Source organism: Merops nubicus, unplaced genomic scaffold (assembly GCF_000691845.1).
Source record: "Merops nubicus isolate BGI_N331 unplaced genomic scaffold, ASM69184v1 scaffold14884, whole genome shotgun sequence".
Taxonomy (NCBI): domain Eukaryota; kingdom Metazoa; phylum Chordata; class Aves; order Coraciiformes; family Meropidae; genus Merops; species Merops nubicus.
In genome coordinates this window covers 26,934-41,706 of record NW_008602387.1, presented here as the reverse complement: position 1 = coordinate 41,706, position 14,773 = coordinate 26,934, and the positions used below count along the sequence as shown (strand labels likewise).

General features: G+C 39.7%; 1 protein-coding gene across 1 annotated transcript in view; it reads left to right on the top strand.

The window, feature by feature from the left end:
- The window catches only part of COL3A1 (collagen, type III, alpha 1), a 51,646-nt gene extending 37,249 nt beyond the window's left edge, over window positions 1-14,397 (top strand). Inside the window, exons 29-52 of the mRNA XM_008938348.1 lie at window positions 246-299; window positions 500-544; window positions 632-730; window positions 840-947; window positions 1,477-1,530; window positions 2,359-2,412; window positions 2,517-2,570; window positions 2,795-2,848; window positions 3,180-3,287; window positions 3,461-3,514; window positions 4,112-4,165; window positions 5,573-5,734; window positions 5,850-5,957; window positions 6,773-6,880; window positions 7,380-7,433; window positions 7,616-7,723; window positions 8,307-8,360; window positions 8,471-8,578; window positions 9,685-9,738; window positions 9,970-10,077; window positions 10,740-11,022; window positions 11,554-11,741; window positions 11,930-12,172; window positions 13,223-14,397. Coding sequence (XP_008936596.1) covers window positions 246-299; window positions 500-544; window positions 632-730; window positions 840-947; window positions 1,477-1,530; window positions 2,359-2,412; window positions 2,517-2,570; window positions 2,795-2,848; window positions 3,180-3,287; window positions 3,461-3,514; window positions 4,112-4,165; window positions 5,573-5,734; window positions 5,850-5,957; window positions 6,773-6,880; window positions 7,380-7,433; window positions 7,616-7,723; window positions 8,307-8,360; window positions 8,471-8,578; window positions 9,685-9,738; window positions 9,970-10,077; window positions 10,740-11,022; window positions 11,554-11,741; window positions 11,930-12,172; window positions 13,223-13,369 — 2,463 coding nt within the window. The 3' untranslated portion in view covers window positions 13,370-14,397. The remainder of the gene's footprint in view (window positions 1-245; window positions 300-499; window positions 545-631; window positions 731-839; window positions 948-1,476; window positions 1,531-2,358; window positions 2,413-2,516; window positions 2,571-2,794; window positions 2,849-3,179; window positions 3,288-3,460; window positions 3,515-4,111; window positions 4,166-5,572; window positions 5,735-5,849; window positions 5,958-6,772; window positions 6,881-7,379; window positions 7,434-7,615; window positions 7,724-8,306; window positions 8,361-8,470; window positions 8,579-9,684; window positions 9,739-9,969; window positions 10,078-10,739; window positions 11,023-11,553; window positions 11,742-11,929; window positions 12,173-13,222) is intronic.
- The last annotated feature ends 376 nt before the right edge of the window (window positions 14,398-14,773 follow it).

Sequence of the window (14,773 nt, the reverse complement as noted above, 5' to 3'; positions counted from 1 at the left end):
GTCATCATATTTTGAAGTAAGATAGACCAACCACTTGACAAAAGTTATTGTTTAATATACCATAATTGCAGAACAGATGCCTTGCTCAGCATATGACATCCCATAAAACCTCTAGCCATCAATTTAGTACAACCTCCTTTGTAAAGGATTGGAATGAGTTGGGTACATATCGTCTTGTAAAAAAAAAAAAAATAATGCATAACTTATCTACGTAGCATGAATGATAATACTGTTCCTTCATATAGGGATTGCCTGGTGGACCAGGACCAGCTGGAGAGAATGGAAAGCCTGGAGAGCCAGTAAGTAGTTTTTTACATTTTAAAAAAAAAAAATACATGAGACGTTCTTCCTAGATTACATTGCCAAATTCAGAAGCACTCTGAAGATCAGAAAAGTCTGATTTTAGGGATAGTAGGTGAGAGAAACACAGTGTCAACCACAATGCAGATTTGCTGAGTGAAATGCATGGATAACTTGGTCTTTGCTTTCTCCTAAACAGGGGCCAAAAGGTGAGGCTGGAGGACCTGGATTCCCAGGCCCTAAGGTAAGTCACAGAGCAACACTTCCATAATGCTGTGAATTAATTCACTATTAACCTAAAAACAAAGAATAACACATTTCTTTGTTACAGGGTGAAAATGGTATCCCAGGTGAACGTGGTGCAGCTGGTCCTCCAGGACCTCCTGGACCAAGAGGTGGGCTGGGTCCCGCTGGCTCAGAAGGTGCCAAGGTACCCACAAACTTGCTTGATTTCCTGCTTTTATGCCTAATATTCAAGTTAATATTCCTTTTTTTATTATTGTTGCTATTTTTAATAATGATTTTTTGTTACTCTTTAGGGTCCTCCTGGCCCCCCTGGTGCCCCTGGAGGCACAGGGCTGCCTGGCTTACAGGGAATGCCAGGAGAAAGAGGAGCTTCTGGAAGTCCTGGACCAAAAGGGGATAAGGTAACACACCTACACCCTGTAAATTTCATGCTAATTTAACATTAGCATCCCATAAGGCACCAGGTTTTTTCATGTCTTCATTTCTGGCCTGATCTCAGAGGTGTGTGGCAGTGTGATATAGGGTTCTATATGTTAAAAAATCTAGGATTTTTCACCTGGTTTAGTACATTCTAGATACATTGCTGTGCTGCATCTCTTGGGGGAGGGGTACATGCAAACAGTTCTAATGAACCTAATAAACAATAGAAATTGCTCATACCATGGACAAAGAGTTTGGCGTATGCTCCACTTTGAATCAATTTGTGTTTCTTTTTTTTTCCATCAAAGCATTTAGTATCTGATGCTGAAGGTCATCCCCAATTTTATTTTTTTTTTATGATCACAATAAGGAAATCTGGTTATTGAGATACTCTGAATATGGGATCCTCTCCTCAGGAATGTTTTCATTCTTCCTCCCTCCCCTTCCCCAGCCTTATCCTTACCTTATGCTTGTTCTTTGCTTATGTTTTTTACTTCTTACACTTGCTAGGGAGAACCTGGTGGCAAAGGTGCTGATGGCCTTCCTGGTGCAAGAGGAGAGAGAGTGAGTAGTCTACTCTACACATCTACATGTAGTTACTGTAGACATCTACTACTACAGTGTCTAGCAGCTGATCAATTAACTTCACACAATCTACACCTGGAACATGAGTAAATTCACAGTGAACAAATACTGCCTAGCAGAGGTAAAGGAGTAATCCCATTGTATTTCATTCTGGCAGTGGAAATATTGTTTCATATTTTAAACTAGAGTTAATGCTGGTTTTTGTGATTGCAGGTGTTTGACTAGATAGAATTTTTTGCAAGCAGAAGATTACAATTAAATGGGACAATGTTTTGGAGTGAAAGCAGCAATAGAAAAGTAGAGAAACTGTCGCTAGCTTCCTAAATCTAGCAGACTGATGAGGTCAATGCTGCTTGTAGTGAAGCACAAAAAGATACCATGATAATAAGTTATGAAGTTATGCATTAAATTATTAAGAAAGAAAAATGTCAGGGAGCTAGTCAGGAGATGTTGAGCATGCACTGAAGAAACGTGGACTAGTTCTCTATATGAAAAGTTAGGCCAGTGGATAACTTTTATTGCCTACCATTGAAAAAGACCTACTAAATTCAGGTGGCTTTGGACTAGGTTCAGATGCTGGGGGGGAAGCGGATCAGTCAACTGGAGATCTCTCACATCACAAAATGGTGTGATCTTGGAGTGTCAGTCCAAAAAACAGTGTACAACAACTCCCTGGCATTCTAGACCTAATTCCATTTAAGTGCCTTTAGCGACCTGTTTACACTGAAACATAAATGACATTGATCAAAGCAGAGGAATTAATACTGTCATATTTTGATTAAAAAAATAATATTTCTAATTGTTTAGGGTAACGTAGGTCCCATCGGCCCTCCTGGTCCTGCCGGCCCACCTGGAGATAAGGTAAAGCCTCTTCCATAATGACGTCTGATACTGTAAAGAGTCACATTGGTGGCTACCTCATAGGAAAGATAAAAACACCTGATAATCATTCTTGCTTCTTACAGGGAGAGACTGGTCCAGCAGGTGCCCCAGGTCCAATGGGTTCCCGTGGTGGTCCCGTAAGTGGTAGTACTTTTCTTCCAGTATAACTTCACCATGGCTTCTCAGTTGTTTTTAAAACTCAGGAGCAACTGTTGTTTTGGGGGTTGGGTTTGTGGGTTTTTGCCTCCAAAGGCTGATAAGACAAAGAAACTTCGGTGGTACTCATGGGAGTGTTCTCTGACTTGTAAAGTGATGCCTATCTTTCTGACACCTTCCATTGCTGGCATGTTGTTTCCTACAGGGTGAACGAGGAGAACAGGGTCTTCCTGGACCTGCTGGCTTCCCTGGAGCTCCAGTAAGTATAAATACTTAAAAGCAATTGAATATGATCATCACCTTTCAGCTTCTCTAGATCCATATCTCAGAAAAGCTTGCTATAATCCCTTTAATATACATACCTGCTACACAGATTTCATTCATCTGCTACTCTCTCCATACTCAGTCACATATTGAGCAGTATTTCTTTATCCTTCCCTTCCTGTACTGATAGACCAATAGTGTTCAATTTCATCCACACTTAATCTAGTATTTAAATCCCTTCAGAAGAGTATATTGGTAGGTTTTTCTCTTCACAGTGGTATCTGCATTTTTTTTGAGTCATGATATAACACAAAATTTTTCTACAGGGCCAAAACGGAGAACCTGGTGGGAAAGGAGAAAGAGGCCCACCTGGTCTAAGAGGAGAGGCTGGACCCCCTGGAGCTGCAGGTCCACAAGGTGGTCCTGGTGCACCAGTAAGTTTTTGCTGTTCCTTATTGCTACAAGGAGAGGTTTCTTCAACTCTCCCTTAGCCTCAAGGTGGCTGGGCCCAAGTGCAAACATTTCAACTGCCTTAAACTTAATGACACTGCCTATAATTTTAGTCTGTTTATCAAATAATTTGATTTATCTCTTTTCTTCCACATAGGGTCCACCTGGTCCCCAAGGAATAAAAGGAGAACGTGGCTCTCCTGGAGGCCCTGTGAGTAGTTCTTTGACGTAGTCACTGATAACTTACTCTATCTATTATAACAGACAAGTTGTAAATGAAAAACAAGACCTTCAGTAACTCTAATATTGGCAGTTCAAGAACAATTAAGGCATTCCAGAAGGACTAATTAAAGCTAATTTGGACTAATTTGAAGTAATTAAAGCTGAAGTGTTTAGTGATCTGTATTACATTAATTTCAATATAAGTAAGGTGCCAAAATAGCTTTTGGCACAATGACCCAAAGCTCTAAAATGGCTTATCTTAACAGTTATTAGATTTACATGCTATTTTGCCAAGTTTCTCAGAGCCCATTAGTTCACCTGTGATGAATACATAGAACTGTCCCTTGGAATAAAAAAAAAAAAAAAAGAGAAATAAAGAAAGAAAGGAAAAAAAAAAGACGTTTTGAACAATTCACATTATTTAACATCTACATTTTATACGATTTCATGTTAGCATTAAAATTTAATTCCAGTTTTAAGCAAAGCCACTAAATATAATTCAAAGTCAGGTGTTCTATAAAAATCAATTTGTCCTTGTTTTCCTGATCTTCAGAAACTGACCACTAGAAATATTGATCTCTTACAGGGTGCTGCTGGTTTCCCTGGTGCTCGTGGTCTGCCTGGTCCCCCTGGTAACAACGTAAGATACCTTATCCCTCTTCTCTTTTACTCTTATCTTGTGGATATACTAATATATTAAACTGGATTAAGTTGTATGTGCCTTGACATGAATATAACATAAGCAAAAGCATTTAGAATATGATGTTTCAACCTAGGGAAAAAAATCTGCTAAAAGAAGTTTACTCTCCTCTTATTTTTACTCTCTTCTTATTTCATATATAATAGCAATTCACGCACTTACTGTCTTGATACTACTCCTCTTATGGTTTGCTTTCCAAAGCCCTTCTCTGGAGTCTTTCTCTGGGACCAAGTTCTTGCATATTTCTATTGGTGGCAGACATGCTGTCTTCCCTCTTGCTCTTTTATGATGCAAGAAATACTCAGTTCAGGATTTTGAACTGGTATGGATCTTCCAAACTACATAGATCACTGCTGAGAATTCTTCTTTAGCTGCCTGCAGAATGGAATGACATAAGAGCTAATTATTTTGGAACAGAGGTGTGTGGAAAGATTCTGGTGGCAAAGATTCTCTCTAGATATGGCCTACATATAAGTTTAATCTACCAGTCTACAGTGTCCTATTATAAAAATGTATGCTGATGCATCAGCTAATTGTGATAATTTATAAAATACCCGTGTGTGAAGAAAAAACATTTCATAATATCCTTGCATGGTCGACATGCACCTACTTTTGACTTTTATAGTAAATATTAGATTTTGATTTTTTTTTTTTTTCTAAATTAAGGAAAACAAAGAATAGAGTGCATTTACCCATTTTAAAATCCAAATTATATATTATCTTTTGTTGTATGGTAACTGAGGTATAAAGTAAGAAAAATTCTTATGCATGTGAATAAACAGATTTTTATTTTCTATCTTATAGTTACACACAAATGCAAATCAGAATATTCCTGAATAAAAAGAAAAAGTAGGATTTTATTTAAGGTACCATTAAAGTCAATGCAATTCTTTCCATTGATTGGCTAAGCTAAGAGTTTAATGTAAGACATTTCATTCTCCACATGTCCAAGACACCACCTTAAAGGTATCTGGCATGAGTGATTCAAGAAATCAGCAGGGTCTGCTACTATTTCAAATTTCTGGGGCAGAGCTGTGGGTAAGGAATGTGTATCATGTGTTGGATGTGTTACAACCACTGGCATCCAAAACATGCAGGTGTTCCATTATGCAAAGTATATGTCCAGACAGTAGGGAGAACAAAATAACAGCTTTGAAAATGATAGGCAAAAAGAGTCTCCTTATAAAACCAGACCAGATTTCGATGCACAGGGTCTGGACTCTATAAGCACCTCCAGGTGATAAGCTAAATCTGGTTGGCTGTCATGAGGAAAGATCAATGCTGGTAAGTGTGTGCTACTGTTTCAGATAAAACACCTCATGCTCTTCTTTTATAAACTCTTTTTAGGGTAGTCCAGGTCCCCCTGGTAACGCAGGGCCTGCAGGCAAGGATGGGCCTCCTGGACCCCCTGGTAGCTCTGGTTCTCCTGGTGGCCCAGGACCTGCAGGAACAAGAGGCGAGCCCGGTGCACCAGGTGAAAAAGGGCCACCAGGCGCACGAGGAGAAAGGGTAAGCACACGTTCAGCCAGGGACTCTTACATCAGTAGATAAGTCAAGAACAAGAAGCCAACAACTGAACGTTAAAGATGCTCAGTACTGACTGATCTGACCTTCTCTTAAACAGGGTGCACCGGGTGAGCCAGGTCCTCAAGGCATCGTTGGTGGCCGGGGTAACACGGGATTGCCGGGTCTGCGTGGCCCCAGTGGCCCACCTGGTATGGCAGGTGCCAAGGTGAGAGCTCATTCACTGCAGCAATAGCCCCAAAGCTCATACAAGGACCATAAAGCAGCTGCTCAATATAGCTTAGAGATAAAAAATACAGCATGTTCATTATTTTTTGTAAAACACTTTCTAGCTCAGAGAATACAGAATTTAGTCATTTGCGTTTACGTCCATAGGATCAGGCTTTAAAATGCCTGATACCCAGCAGCTGTGGGACATGAGGTAGTCTTTAATCTCTATTACCAAGAGTCCTGGATCAGATTGTCTAGAAGTATGTTACCAGCTTCATACACTTAAGGAGGGTCGTGGGCTATAAACTCTCCTTGAGACAAGACTGGAGCCAGTGCCATCTACTGCAAGTTGTTTATCTTTGCTTAATTTTCAACATGTTTCTTGCTTAAATATTATGACCCAAATAGACAAACACTTCCACCTCCCTCCATAAAGGGTTGTGTGAATCTTAGTTTGTATTTTATCACTAATATAGTGCTAGATTGACATTCTTTTTGTTATTTCCTTTGGCTGTTGTTTTTGGGCACATAAGAGCAGACAGAACCATTTATTTTTTCTTACTTGACAAAACAATATGGGACATTCCTTGGGTTCAATGGCCTTGCATGAATATTACCAGCAATGAAAAGAAACCAGTTTGGCTAAGTTTTCAGTCGTCCTCATTTTGAGTATTCACCATCACCAAAGTCACACAGGCCCTTCACTGTATTAGGTCTTCTTCATAATGACTGTATATTTGTCTGAAGATGTATAACATGATGGTGTTCCACCAGTACATTATCTGCAATGAAACCCTTTCCCTCTTTGTTCAGGGTGAAGATGGTAAACCAGGTATCAATGGTGTCCCAGGAGAACGCGGTGCCCCTGGTCCACAAGGTCCAATTGGACAAAGAGGATTACCTGGAGAGCCTGGCAGAGATGTGAGTGGCTGTGTTAGACCTCCTGATAGCCTGGGGGAGGCTCTGGGAGTAAACGTGCTTTAAGGCTCACAAAGCTTCCCTCAAGTGCCTGATGCACAGGGGCCTGGGCAGATTACCTTCTCATGTAAGGTGGGGTAGCCTGCTGTCTCTGCTGTACCTTTTACTACCTGTGCACCACACCTGTACCTCACTTGGAGCTGAGCAAGAGACTGCACTGCCCATACACCTACAAAATAATGCAGGTCTTGTACGCCTTCTATGGGCCACTCCACATCCACGAGCTCTTCCTTCTTGAAAACTCTCTGAGTATTACTTAAGCTTACTGGAAAACAAGCTGCCTGATTGTCGCAGGTCTTGTACGCCTTCTATGGGCCACTCCACATCCACGAGCTCTTCCTTCTTGAAAACTCTCTCTTTGAGTATTATTTAAGCTTACTGGAAAACAAGCTGTCTGATTGTCATCCAGTTTATCAACAAACCATATCATTCCTTTTTCCAGGGTAACCCTGGCTCAGATGGCTTGCCTGGACGTGATGGATCCCCAGGAGGCAAAGTAAGGAATCACCACTATCTTTTATATTGCCAAATAAATGTTACATAGAGATGACAATATACATGGTTCTATGCTATGTAACTTGTTCCTCTAACCTCATGTGCTCCACTGAATATATTCTTTACATTGTACTTCTGTAAAACGTTATATTTTATTATCCTGTCAACTGTTACTCTCTGTAGGGTGACCGTGGTGAAAATGGCTCTCCTGGACCTCCAGGACCTCCTGGTCACCCTGGACCTGCAGGTACCAGTGGTGCACCTGGAAAAGCTGGTGAAAGAGGATTTCAGGTAGGACCAAAGTAAATAGCTTACTGCTTATTTACATACCTTTCCTATGCAGTCCATTTTGTGCAGTAATAAAGTGGAAGTCTGGGGAAATACTACATTTGTTACTGTTATAATTTCTTGGCATTGAGGACCTTTTTCAGAAGAAAAGCAAGGGGAAAGACATGACAGTTTATGTTCCTGATAACTGTATATAAATTAAGCTCAAAATCCGTCTACTCCTCAGAATGCCAAAATGCATGTTGTCCTACCAGGCCCTACCTTAATTTCCATCCCATCTGGTGCTCCTGCAGCACAAGCAATGCAGTTTGTTTAAACTAAGGGAATAACTTTGAAAGTCTCCAAGTTATTTCCAAGAAGTATGGGCACCAGTGCAGCTTGAGCACTGGGCACCTCACAAAATAAGGGATCTGATGCACATGGTGTGTGTCAGCACCTTCAAGTAGCTGAGTAAGACTAACATTGGTAAAGAAAGGACCTGTCCAAAATTCTTGCTGATTTTTGAACATAATGCTTATCTGGAAATAAAAAGGCAATCTGGTCAACTCCAACTGATCCATACCATCTTATTCTCACTGTATAACAGGGTCCACCTGGCCCTCCTGGCTCTACTGGTCCTGCTGGTGCTCGTGGTCCTGCTGTAAGTCATAGTTCAAGTATTTCTGATCTCCTACATTCACTATTTCCTGTTCTTTGAGCATTTCTCTCATTAGTTTATATATTCCTTTTAATACAAATCTACTCTTAAAGGGTCCTCAAGGTCCTCGTGGTGATAAAGGTGAAACTGGTGAACGAGGCAGCGCCGGCATAAAAGGTCACAGAGGATTTCCTGGAACCCCTGGTCTCCCTGGTCCTCCTGTGAGTGTTTTGTGTTGCACTGGGAATTACAGCTGTTCTTAGTTTCTGTGGTTTAGGTCCAAGGTAGCTAGTTTTCCTTAACTAATTTACTGAGGAAAGAAATAAAAATAATTATAAAAACTCTGTGTGGTTTGATTGTCTAATATGTTCAGAAGTCCAGGTTCCCTGAATCAACCCAGAATAAGTATTAATAAAGAATTGGAAGAGGCTGGTAGGAGCTAAAGCTGAGTATGTTGTTATCCCTTTCAGCTATGTGTCTGGAACAAACACTTTTTGCATTCATTTATACAGGCTATTCCTGATTAAATTATACAAGATAGAATAGGGGTTTAAATATGTATGTCTATTAGAACTCTACGCTAGGCAGACAACTAAATCCATGAAAAAGCTACTTGGAGTCCAAATACCCCTCTTCTGTCATACAACCTTTTCGTAGGCAAAATGAGCATGAAACTGTGAACTACTGGGGTGTAAACATGTGTTACCATTTTGAAGAGTTCTTAACAGTTGATAGAATTGAAGGATAGTGGCCAAGCATGCCCTAGGTATTTAAGACAAGTTAAAATTTAATCAGGGATTTATACTGAAAAGAATTATTAATAGCACTCATAATACAAATCAGAATCAAGAAACCAAAATTCACACATGATGGCAAAGAGATGAAAGTTAACTATGAATACCATCAACCCATTTAACAACATAATATATACTGTTGTCTAATATGGAACATGAATAAAAAGAAAATAATCTGATAAATTCTCATTTACGCTATGACAGCGAGATGATCAATAATTTTTGAACAAATGGCTTAGTTCTTTGTGGTGCATAAAAAGAGCAGATTTTTTAGATGCCTTTAAATCCTCTGACAAACACTCAAGTTTCCAAATAACTCTACTGGTAATATATTAAAACTGCAGCATTTTGAGCATATAGCTTTGTATTCTTATCAGTGTTGGGATAACAACAACAGGGATGTGTGTCATATAATCTTAAATATATTTTTAATGGCTTTATTATTTTTATTATTAGTAGTATTTTTAATGTGCAACCAGCCTATTGCAAAATATGACTTGGAGGGGTATGACTTAATTTTCTTTTCTTCATAGGGTCCACTGGGTCCACAAGGTGCAATTGGAAGTCCAGGAGCTTCAGGTGCAAGGGTAAGAAAAATTCCTTATTTAGCATAACTGCAAGGAAGATTCAAACTGGCTAGTTTTAAAGATTTTTTAAAAAAAAAATAAATTGCCATCTTAACAGACAACAGCTCAAGAAAGAGAAAATACCTGATAAATCATACAGAAGTGTTTGAAATATCTCACAATATATTTCTGAATTTGATATATTCTGGTAGATTATTTTGGCCATACTAATTGTCTTCAATATTGTTCTAGGGTCCCCCAGGACCAGCTGGGCCACCTGGAAAAGATGGTACAAGTGGCTATCCAGGTCCAATTGGTCCTCCTGGCCCCCGTGGAAACAGAGGTGAAAGTGGCCCTGCAGTAAGTATATTGTGCACTTTTAAAGAAACAAATCTTTAGGGATTATTGATGAAATACAGGGGTCCTACCTGATTTCAATGTCTCCCTTAGAAACTTCTGTATTTCATGGACAGAGTTTGTGGTTGGAGGTATCCAGCTATTAAGGGTAAATCCAAAAAAAATACAGATCACTTGTAGTTCAGTGTAACTATTGATACCCTGGGCATTGTGTTAGTCTCAGGGGATCATTGACTGCTGCACACATGGGAAGGCAGGACCTCCACTGATCTCCACTTCAGAGCACTGACTCCCTTTGTGCCGTGGAAGCTCTGAGATGAGTTTCGTACCCTCCTCCAGAGAGGCCAGGGTGCAAAGGTCCTTAGCACAGCCACTAAAGCCCAAAAATGGTTATTCTCTGCATTTTGGTGGAAAGGGTTCCTTCTCAAAGCCCAGACAGAAAGAGGACAGTCACAGCTTGACAAAATTACGAAAATTCCAATTTTAGGAAAATAAAGGCGTGGAAAGTCTAACAAATGTTTATACATAGCAAGTACCATTATTTAATGGATAAATGAATTAAATATTTATATGAGGATTCTCATTTTTGAAGATTAGGGCCCACACAGATTTTTAGTTTTTACCTGTGATCTCTGCTGAGTGCTATGTTAAATATGCTTTTTTAGGGTCCACCAGGCCAGCCTGGTCTTCCTGGTCCTTCTGGTCCTCCTGGTCCCTGTTGTGGTGGTGGTGCTGCTGCCCTGGGTGCCGGTGAAAAAGGTCCAGTTGGCTATGGGTATGAATATCGAGATGAGCCAAAAGAAAATGATATCAATCTGGGTGACATCATATCTTCAATGAAATCAATTAACAACCAGATTGAAAACATCATTAGCCCTGATGGGTCACGGAAGAATCCAGCTCGTAACTGCAGAGATCTGAAATTCTGCCATCCCGAGCTCAAGAGTGGTATGTGAGGATTTTATTTTCACCAGTGGTAGCAGATCTCGTTTGACTTTGTGTTTTTGTTTAGGGTTTTATTTTCCTTTTTACATGAATGCTTTTGTCTTTCAGTATTTAAATGCAGAGATCTGCTATAAAAAAAAATATTTTTTTTCTTTTTTAACAAAGGTCACAATAAAGACAACAAATGTAATAATTTTAAACTTTAATTTACTATGCATTTAAACAGCATATGTACACTGACTTCAACTCCCCTCCTCACATGCTTGTAAGTGAACATGTGTTTAAATAACTTCATGGAAAAAAAACATAGCAAATTCTACATTTTTTTTCAGATATCAGTCGTATTACAATATTCACATAAGCTCAGTAGATTTTTATGTCACCTTATTTTCTGTGCCATCCCTTCTGTCAAAATTAATACGCTTCCTAATTTGGCTCAGGAATCTGGCACAGAAAGAAGCTTCAGCATCATGAGTATTCTCTAAATACATTAAGCCTCTTAACAATTTTTATTTTTTTTTTCTTTACCTCCAGGAGAGTATTGGATTGATCCTAACCAAGGCTGCAAGATGGATGCTATTAAAGTATACTGTAATATGGAAACTGGTGAGACATGCCTCAGTGCTAACCCCAGCACTGTGCCAAGGAAGAACTGGTGGACCAGCGAAAGCAGTGGGAAGAAACACGTTTGGTTTGGAGAATCTATGAATGGAGGCTTCCAGGTAAGAAGTTACCACAGTTAGCAGCCCCAAAAATAATACACATCTTGTACTTACATATGTCACAATGTGCTAAAAAATAACCCTGAAACGGAATTGAACTAAACGTTTGGTGGGTGGAATAATAACTGTATGAACTCTCTCTAGACACAATTGAACTAAGCCTGTTGCTGATGTGTTGCACTCTGCAGTTCAGCTATGGAGATCCTGAGCTTCCAGAGGATGTCTCAGAAGTTCAGCTGGCCTTCCTCCGCATTCTCTCCAGCCGAGCCTCCCAGAACATCACCTACCACTGCAAGAACAGCATTGCCTACATGGATCAAGCCAGTGGAAATGTTAAAAAAGCTCTGAAACTGATGAGCTCCACGGAAAGTGAGATCAAGGCTGAAGGAAACAGCAAATTCACGTACGCTGTTCTGGAGGATGGCTGTTCTGTAAGTAAACAAGACTTTAGTATGGTAGTTTAATAAATATTTCCCTCTGGAGGACTAGACCCATAATAAAGGAAGGAAAAGCTCTGCATGACCTGGGTAAGGAAAGGACATAGCTGCACTTAACTGGGGAAATCGACACTTCTGGTGTACAGACTCTTAACTCCCACATAGAGTGAGGTGTGTTCCCATTTAAATCTGTGCTTTACAGGTACCTCCTTGCTTCAGAGTCAAAGTCAGCAACCAAATTTTGATCCATCCCATGTCAAGTCTAAAACTAAGAATCATCTAGTAGGAGCCTTCATAGTCATACAAAAAAAAAAAAAAAAAAAAAGGCTAGCTGATTCAAGCCATGGGCTATCATCATGGGAAGGGGCAAACACAGTCATTTCACAGAGGCAGCATTGCTTCACCATGCTGTGCTTACTTCAGCAGAGAGTGCTGGAGAGGAGCAGTAACGTCAATGAGCTTGCTGCTCTAGGGGCATCTGCAGCCTTTTCAGTAACAAATACTGTAACACCATCCACAGTTTCTTCCTTCTTCTGTTTAAGGTCCCCAAAACACAACCAGCACTGATTTACATGGCAAACGTGCCATTTGAGGGTGCATGAACACATCTACTTTGCAGCCACTTTGTGGCCATTTCTTTAACATGAACATGAAGAGCTCCTTCATCACAGCTGTCACTTTTTCCTGGAGCCAAAGCCACTTTCTAAACAGAGAAGCCATTTGGAGCCATCTCCCAGCACACAGAGCATGTTTCAGTCCCAAGTCAGGGCACTGTCCCTACTCCAGAGTACTCTCCTGCCCATCAGGGATCCCATCCATTCTGAGCCACAAGGTCTACAACCCAACAAGAAGTCTCATAAAAAGTCCCAAAATGAAGAATGTCTATCCACGTGTTCATTTCTACAGCAACTGCAACCAGTTTTCATGGTGTTGAGAGGGACGTGTTAATACGGAAAGAGAAAGTATGAAAGCCAGTAAACTGTAGGATAGCTTTCATATAGCCCTGATTTCTCTAATTTGCTCTTTTTCTTTTCAACTTCACAGAAACACACTGGTGAATGGGGCAAAACAGTCTTTGAATACAGAACGCGCAAGACGATGAGGTTGCCTGTGGTTGATATTGCACCTTTAGATATTGGTGGTCCTGATCAGGAATTTGGCGTGGACGTTGGCCCGGTCTGCTTCTTATAAATCAAAGATCCTGCTCTTTCTGAAACCCCAGCAAACAGATTCACACTCCAACTGTGCTCCTTTGTTTTAGCCTTGTCAGCTAGTACAGGTGACCATCTGTATCCCAGTTATTTATTAACAAAATTTCTGGGGGAAAAATCAATTTGATAAGGGTTATGTTGGTTTTTTTTGCTATTACACAAAGTACAGTAAAAATGCTTTTTTGCTCTATTTTTTTTACCAAATTCCATCTTCAAAACATGTCTCCGTGGTGCTATAAAACAACTTCAACACTTAATAAAACAACACTGTGTTCTATTAGTTGAATGTTAGCCAATTTATAAAGCACTGATTGCTCCCAGTACCAAAGTTTACCCTTCCTTCTAAGATGCAGTCCATAAAGCTAGAAAGACCTCCCTGTTTCAACTACCTCAACATGGACAGAAACTGGGATGTGTCTGAGGAGTCAAACCAAAGATCAAACAAATCAATCAAAACACATTAGTCAATTCAGTGGAATCATTTGGTACAAAATTGTCTATTTTCTGTACTGATTAGCTGCAGAAAAGTACAGTCTATTTAAAGAATTTAATACCTTAATGGCAGTAGTCACCCTAATTTTATTGTTGGATTGTATTCTGTTATCAAAGGTGCTTCTCTACTTTCCTGTCATTGCTGGTCAAGACCACTAAAATTAGGGAAGTGTAAAAGACTAATATGATGGTGCTAATGTATTTTTCACTCCTAACTCTGCAAGTCAGGGTTATTGACTTGCCTAAAAAAAAAAAAAAAAATAAAAAGGGAAAGGTTTTAAAGCAATTGTAAATGTCTCCTGTCAAAGATCATCATTGGCGTGTCATAGTTGAGAACTTTCTCCCTTCACTCTGTAAAAGTCAATAAAGATACAAAATTGTGAACTTCTTCTGTCACGTTAACACATTTATAGTGTTGAAGGTTAACCATCTTTGTAAGCTTTTATATGGTTGTTGGTCTATTCCTTACAGAGACACATAATAAAATATCTTAATAAAACTCCTTGTTTCATAAAACTGGCTTCTTTTTTTTTTTACTATTATGTATCTCTTAATATTCATTAATAATAATAAGGCAGGACACAACTCTGGTATCACCATAACATTTTTTTCCAAGATGCTTTGTTTGAAGGAAAACTTGGTAATCCAAAGGGATGCAGTTTATGACATCATACTATGAAATTTTCTGTCTTAGTTTTTTCACTCCATCCAATGGCTCATTTTTTCAAGCACAATGAGTTCTCTATCAGCATGGATTAAGCTCCAACAGCCAGGTCCAAAACAGTGCCCATGCACTTAGGCAGATCACTGTGGAGGAAATTGAAGTACTTAATCCCCTCACCCACACAAAAAAAACCCTGCCTCATTCTAACAGGTAGTCATAGGCTACTAT